Genomic DNA, 7,486 nt, shown 5'->3' with positions numbered 1-7,486 from the left:
CTTACTAGATAGTATTTAAAGAATAATACTAATAATAATAGTTTTAATTAAAACAATTCTTAGATTGTATCAATATGATTGGAAGTAATTCTGAAATTACTTGTTAATTTTTTTTCTTAAACTAAAAAAAAAAAAAATTTGTGTGCATAATTCGTTTTTTAAAAAAAATACAAGCATTTGCTAAATTCTGTGTAATTTATTACACCATATCATTTTCAAATTAAGCATGTTTCAAGAGGAAAAAAAGAAGAAATAGAAGTCATGAACAATAAATAAATTTTTTATTAAAATACATCAAAGCACATGAAATCAAATGTTTTTGCCAACCTGATCGGCCTGCAGCAGTAACAAAGACAATATCACCTTATATAAGAGCAAATTTAAGAAAATTCAGAAGTACACTTGAGTAAATACATCATGTGCAAATAGAGGTTGTACATCAAACATCAGTATTTACACTGCATACAAAGCAATTATGTACGAAGTGTTTTCAATGTTTTAAAAGAAGTTGACTTCAAATACATATTCACATGTCCCCTGCTTTACCTGCTAGGCCACCACTGCCCAGTGGGTGTAGAGAATTAGACCAGGAGTAATGATAATCATATAAGCCATTATTACTACTTTATTATCACAATGAAGGCACACACACATTAACAATAGTTGTTTCATTAAAGAAAACATACAGATGTTAGGACACTTCATAAAAAACATTCAAGTTTTGGGTCTGCGAGAATTAATCTTTGATGAACATAAATATCTGAAAAGTAAATTCAGTGCAAAAAAAGGTTTATTACAAAGAAGTTTTGCATGAGTTTAAAACAAAAAAATGGCTTTAGTCTATTGGTTCATATTCTCCGCAAAGCTTCACTTTCCTTTACTTTAGCTCCAAACTGACCATCGTGGAATGAAGGGCCTGTGTATAGGCTGTGGAGGAGGCAAAGGTAATATTTAGATGTTGTGTTTCTGCACAGTGGGGGGGCGGGGCTTGTGTGTGTACACGAGTACGTGCATGTGTGTGAGGCTAACCTTTGGGGTTGTCATAGAAGATGCAGTTGTTGGCGCAGGTTTCGGGGTGTGAGTCCCAGAAGGATGAAGCGCAGCAGCAGAGAAGAGGAAGTTCATCATTGAAATGGGACAGACGCTCCTTCATCTGAGCTCTGAGAGCATCAACAAACCTGCAGCGAGAAATCAGCCTGTTTATCAGCACACACTCCACTTCACAAATAAGGCCTTGATCTTTTTGGAACCATGAACATTTCCTGTATTTATTTTCAGCTGAAAACCAGATGTAACGGCTTAGTTTTTTAAATTTCTTTATTGCTGCTGTTTTGCCATCTCTCTTTTTTTCTGTTTAGTTTTTCAAGTTTAATAACCACCTACAAGCCTGTACTGAAACCCTCTGACCTGGACAGAATATTCTGGTGTTTGTGTTATTTTGATAATACATAAATTGCATTTCATTCACAGTTCAACATCATCGTTTAACTTAATAACTGTAACAATACAGATCCTCCCCACCCCCAACCATATTCCTTAATTTCCCATTTGCACATCTAATTTACGTCCGTCCCACAGTCCTACATTTGCACTACTATCCTATATTTATGTTCTTACTGTCTGCTGTTCTATTGTGTTGCTGCAACATGTGAATTTCCCCTATGGGGATCAATAAAGGTCTATACTATTTTCTTTGTTTTTGATGCTTGGGCATAAGTGATGGCTAACGGTTTATCTTTGCTCAATGTTTCTATTTTAAATCACATTTATGTCATTTCATGCAATTAAGTTTGTGTATAATCCATACATTGTACTCCATACTGTATAAACTTTGTGTTTCTTGCATGTTCTCCCCCCAAGTATGTTCAGCAACTGACATGTTTTCTGTGTTTAGGGCTTTGTTACCTGTTCAGAGTAAATCCTGACAGGCCTCGGCAGCTCGCCAACATTTAACAGGATAAATAAAAGAATGTAAAGGTTAGATGAACACCTCTCAGATTCTTTCCCTTTCTCCTCCCTTTTCTTTCTCTGCAGCTTCTTAGCTCTGTCCTCCTCCAGTCTCAGGCGCTCCATGATAAGCAGCTCCCGCTCTTCCAGTTTTCGCTGCACTTCTTTAAGCTGCTGAGCTTCCTCCAGACGCCTCTCCTCCTGCAGACGGAGCTGCTCCTTCTCTGCTTTGATCCTAAAGTGACAACCGAAACATGTGAGAGGTGACATTTACTGTAGACTCAGATCCCCATTTATCTGTTTATATAGTTAGAATCTGAGTCAGACTGTTAAATAGGGGAAATGCTGGTGTCTGATCACCTGGCTGTCCTCCTCAGATGTTTCCTTTGCTGTTTGTTCTCCTTCACTCGCTCTCTCTCTAATTCCATGACCAGACGTCGATACAGGAGGAACTCAGACTGTCGCTGCAGAAACATGAGTTCAGTCTGTCCGTCAGTCACTGTGTTTGCTATTGAATAGGTTTTAAAAAACGTATCCCAGTTTACTTTGTGTGCTAATGTCTACCTGTCTTTTCAGTTCTTCTGGGTCGTTCAGAGGCCACAGAGCAGCAGAAAAGCTGGGGTTAGGCTCGAAATCATCTGCGTGTGCTTCGTCAGCTTCCCACCACACGTGACCAGTGGCCTAAGACACACAGTCAGAGCAGTTAGTGCATGGTCAGATAGAGACAGAGCTGAAAACTACACAAAAGAAGCTGAATCGTCAGTTACACTGAGATTTATTTGCTTAAAACTGAAATACTGTTTAAAAATCTAGTTAATACTCATATGCAAAAAGAGTATAATTTATATAAAATGTCACTTTGCTTTGCTGCATTTTCCCACAATGATCACATCTGAACATGTTATGTTAAAACTTTGTGTTTGGCTCTAAAAGCCACTAAAACCAGTCGCTGGGTATAAATAGCAGTCTGAAGCTTGGTGGTTTCCCCTTAGGGCTTTTTTTTTTTTTTTTTTTGAAAGACAATTCGAGTGACAACAAACTAATCTTTAATCTGACCCAGAGGCTTATACTACTGCTAATTTTAAGAGTCACACCCGTCTGATAGTGTTTAATGTACTTCGTCAGTTTCTGAGTGTGATTCTAAGCTTTTAAAAAATGGATCTGACTTTAAGCTTTTTTTTTTTTTTGGGTGAATGTTTAGTTGATACGTGAAAGAGGGAAGTGGAAAATTGATGAAAATACATATATCATCAACTTCCCACATGATGGTGACATGAAGCAGCAGCTTGTGCTTCCAACTAACAACTGAAAACATACAGGGAGCTCAGTTTTCTTCTGCTCCCTGATCTGTGTTGTATTATGATCTAATGACTGTACACAGTGCGTTACAAGTTGGTTTTACTTCAGCTACTTTACATACAGCAGTCTGGGTAATGATGCACAGGTTAAAAATAACACTGAACACGTGTTAGTAAATGTACACAGTTGGATTTTACAGGTTGAGCTACTGTCCAGGACCATGCGAATCTATGTTTAATAATGAGTATTGAAAGACTGAGTTTTGCCACCTTTGCCCTTCAAACCTATTTTTAAACTTCATTGGTTTTTATCACGGAATTTGTAAATTTGGAGAGCTATATTAAATCTGAAGGATAAGCCTGTGTTTGATTATTGAATAACCTATTTATGGGTTTGCAACAAGCCGATATGGTTCATATTTCTTATTAACATAACGTGCCCGTACTTGAAAACCCATTTAAAAAATCGTCAACATATTAACTGTCATGAAAAAAATGTACATTGATTTATTGTGACCAAGCTAAGCACTTCAGTGAATTTATAGTTGGAAATTGTTCATCCATTATATTTATAATACCGGTAGAATATTACAGTCCAAATATAGACACTTTAAAAAAAAAAATTCCCCAAAAATGATCAGATCAGTAAAAATTTAGTTTGGTTAGCTTATAGGACTAGACAGTACAATCCCTTAGATAATCAGTACTTGGTCTAGAGGTGGGGTTAAAGGGGTAAAAGCTTTACAGGGGTCTTCAGGTGGGCTCAACAGTGACACCTGGCGTCCCAGGTGTGCCCCTCTCTGCTTTTACCCCTTGATGGCCCAGCTGGGATCCTTTCTTTTGATCCATAGCCAGCTGTTGCTTTATTCAGCAGCATCTGACAGTGACTTGACAACTTGTCGGAAGGCCTGCCCTCACACTCCCATTCCTTTGAGAAGCTTGGTTGTGGATGTGGCAACAAATCCTCTACACCCAACATCAACCGGAAGCACCTGGGCACACCAGCCATGTTGTTTTGCCTCAGTTGCTATGTCGGAGAACTGCAGCTTCCCATGGTACCGTTAGTTCCACGATGAAAAGCGACTTCTGAGAGGTTGACCACAAGACCAGGTCTGGCCTGAGGTTAGTTAAAATGATCACAGGCGGAAAGGTGAGTCTAATCTAAAGCCCTGAGTAAATGTCACCTTACAGCAAGGTATCAATGGTCCACCTCCTTTCCGTCTTTAAAATCAGTCCACGGCAAAGTTTTTTTTTAAATCCTCAAATCGATTTAAATTGACCAACTGAAAAAAAAAAGTCATTACCTGGAATCCCCTATTAAAAAAATATTAGAAGTAACATTCAAAATTTATCAAAAAAAAAAACAACAAATGCATTCTGGGTAATCAGTCACCTTCTGCTGTACAAGGGGACATTGGTGTCGTCTATCAAACTGAGCACTGCCCCCTTCATCAGCACACTGTTAGGAGCAAAAAGAACAAACATTAAGAAGCACGGCATGCATTTAAATTAATAACAGAGAAAAGCACGCAGACGCTCACATGTCTGCTTGGAGAGACGTTCCACTTGCCTCCGGGCAAGTCTGACGTCTCCTCCTCACGTGGGATCACTCGACAGGCCGCCAACCGCAGACGGACCTGTTTCGTCCCAGCAGAGGACTGGAAAAAATCATGGAAATAACTGGAGATTAATCATGGTTACATTAGGGGATGAATCATATCGTGAGGTGACTTTCAGGGAAAATATGAGAACAGAAAAAGCAGACAATGTCTGGTAAACAGATTTTTAATTGTGCATTAATTGAGGAGAACTATTTTTTTCTGAAAAAAATGCATTTCTTGGCAATAAATGTAAAAAATGAAATACAAAATGTATGTTTATAAAAAATAATTATCTGAGACTTTTGACTGCCCCTTGGTGGACAAAATAATAGCAAGTTATAACTTATAAGGGTAGGCAGAGGAAAAATCAATACCTTCTGAAAGCTGCTCTCTGTCACTCTCTGCTGTATCGTGGACAAACCAGGCGCAGTACCGGTCCACAGCTGTGGTGGGGTTTTTATGTTTGGGGTCGCCTAAAAAAAAAAAAACACACAAGAACATGAGAGAACACACTACTCCACTAATGTATACCTTCATTACTAAGAAAATAGCTAAAAAAGCAAAGATATGTTTGTTATGTTATGATGCTGTGTGTATTACTGTCTGGTCTTTTACCACTCGCTCTGTCTGAGCAGGTTGTCTCTTCTTAGTGACTTGGACTCGATGAGCCACACGGTGACGGACTTCATCTTGAAATCGGAGAAGACTCTCTGTATTCACTCTCCTCCTTTCTGCCTGGAGCTCATCAGTTACCACAGCCAAAGCCTAAAGCACGTAGGAGGAGGAAGCACAACAGTTGAATTCAAATTTGCCAAATGCATTGTTCTCGTAGGAGTTATTATTTTTCTTCCACAACTCCTTTGTCGTGGAACTCCTCCTTGGCTATTAATGCAGCAAGGTCAAGGTCGAGTCAAGTGTCAAAACCCAACATTTTCCATATCTCTATGAATATTTATCATATAAGTTTGATGCTTACATTTATGACAAGCTCATCACAAGTGGAATATTTGATTTAATTTGAACCAAAGCTGTACGACCTACCAGTAAAAAGATCGGCAGGGGTCAAAGTTCATGATGTCACCAAAAAAAAACAAAAACTTTTTTCCCAAGAACTTGGCCATATATTGAGATACAGTGCTCAGACTGGTACCATTGAACAACATTTCCCTTCAATGTGTGACCTTGACCTTCACTCAAGGTCTTATTTATGGTCAAGGTCAGTCTTCTGTTTTTCCTGTATTATTGACTTTCAATTTAATTAGTAAAAAGAAACTTGTCAACAAATCAATACACAAGTTGCCATTTTTTTTCAAATTGCCAAATACGTTTTCGCCTTGCGAATACAGGTCTTGCCTCATTATTATTATGATAATTATTATTTTTATAATCACTGATATGGACTGTGTAAAACAAATGATCTGAGATCAAATGTAATCTGTTGTGCAATTCTGAGTATCATCAATAGAATTTTGGGTCGGTGGTGAGTATGAAAAGTTTATTCACTTGCTTGACCAGATTGGTTTATATCTATAAAACTAACAATATAGATAATAATTACTTGATATAATTTAACTGGTTATTTCGTAATAAATAATGAAAGCTACAAAACATTTTGGAAGCCACGTTGGAGCTGAAATCTACCGTTTTTGAGGAAAACAATCAGGAGTGATGATGATGATGATATTCTGTAGGATAACATTATTCATTGATTAAAAAAAAAAGTAACTGTTGGAGGTGCTTGAAAATCCACAAAAACTTCTAGTTCTGCTCACATTATCCACACATCCCTCTGTCTTATTCCTCCTGTGAGATAGTCGGGGGAAAAACATGTATTTGTGGGCATTAAAAAAAAAAAAAAAAAAAAAAAAAATGTACACTAGTTTATCACATCGTGTCAATTATTCCGAAATAAACTAGATATAAATGAGATTGGACATTGCTGAGTTAAGTCACCACTTGACATGAAAACCAGTAAATCTGAAACGCCAAGCTTCGTTATTAAATGCTAAACTTACAGATGGGTGTTCTGTGAAGTCCTCTCCGCTCTCTACCCATGCTCCCACCGCTACCACGGCCTGGTTCCTCTCAGCTAATACCCTGCTGGCTCTGGTGGTTCGGAGCTTTTCGTCCCGGTGAACATTGGTTTTCCTGGCGCTTTTCAGAGCTTTTACCCGGGCTGAGCTCATTGGTAGCCTCGGTAACGGACAACTCCGCTAACACAGTTAAGGTCTGTGGCCGATTAAACGAACAGTTTGCTTAGGGAAAGAAAATGAGAAAAGTACTTATAACCTGAAACAGCAAGTGAATTTAAACTCCATTTACCTAAAAGTGTAAAGTACTCACCTGTAGTAGGTTTGTTTGCATTTCCCTCACTTTAGATTTCACTCGGTCAAACAGAAAACGCTATATTAGCCCATTACTGCCCCCACAGGACAGGAGGAGTACAGCTACCAGAGCCTGGTAAGAAAAGGGACTTCAACTGGTTGATCAATAATAAATAAATAACAATGAATGAATAATCATTTTTTTCTTCATTATATTATAATAAATAAAGACTATAATAATAATGGCTAAAACAATTTTTATTCATATCTGTGGGAGAAATTCGGGATAGAAGATCAATATAGTAGGAAAGAGTAA

General features: G+C 38.0%; 1 protein-coding gene across 1 annotated transcript; it reads right to left on the bottom strand.

The window, feature by feature from the left end:
- Window positions 1–264: 264 nt before the first annotated feature.
- On the bottom strand, window positions 265–7,330 carry ccdc15 (coiled-coil domain containing 15). Its single transcript, XM_028466901.1, has 11 exons — window positions 7,190–7,330; window positions 6,862–7,101; window positions 5,462–5,611; window positions 5,221–5,319; window positions 4,787–4,903; window positions 4,639–4,704; window positions 2,512–2,628; window positions 2,308–2,411; window positions 1,991–2,182; window positions 1,030–1,178; window positions 265–927 (listed from the first exon to the last, which is right to left on the bottom strand). The coding sequence occupies exons 2-11, from the start codon at window positions 7,030–7,032 to the stop codon at window positions 878–880; spliced, it is 1,215 nt and encodes a 404-aa protein (XP_028322702.1). The 5' UTR covers window positions 7,033–7,101; window positions 7,190–7,330; the 3' UTR covers window positions 265–877.
- Window positions 7,331–7,486: the final 156 nt, after the last annotated feature.

The sequence above is a fragment of the Gouania willdenowi genome, chromosome 14, assembly GCF_900634775.1.
Source record: "Gouania willdenowi chromosome 14, fGouWil2.1, whole genome shotgun sequence".
NCBI classification, from domain to species: Eukaryota; Metazoa; Chordata; class Actinopteri; order Blenniiformes; family Gobiesocidae; genus Gouania; species Gouania willdenowi.
The sequence above is the reverse complement of the archived record's forward strand: the minus strand, read 5'-3'. Positions and strand labels throughout refer to the sequence as shown.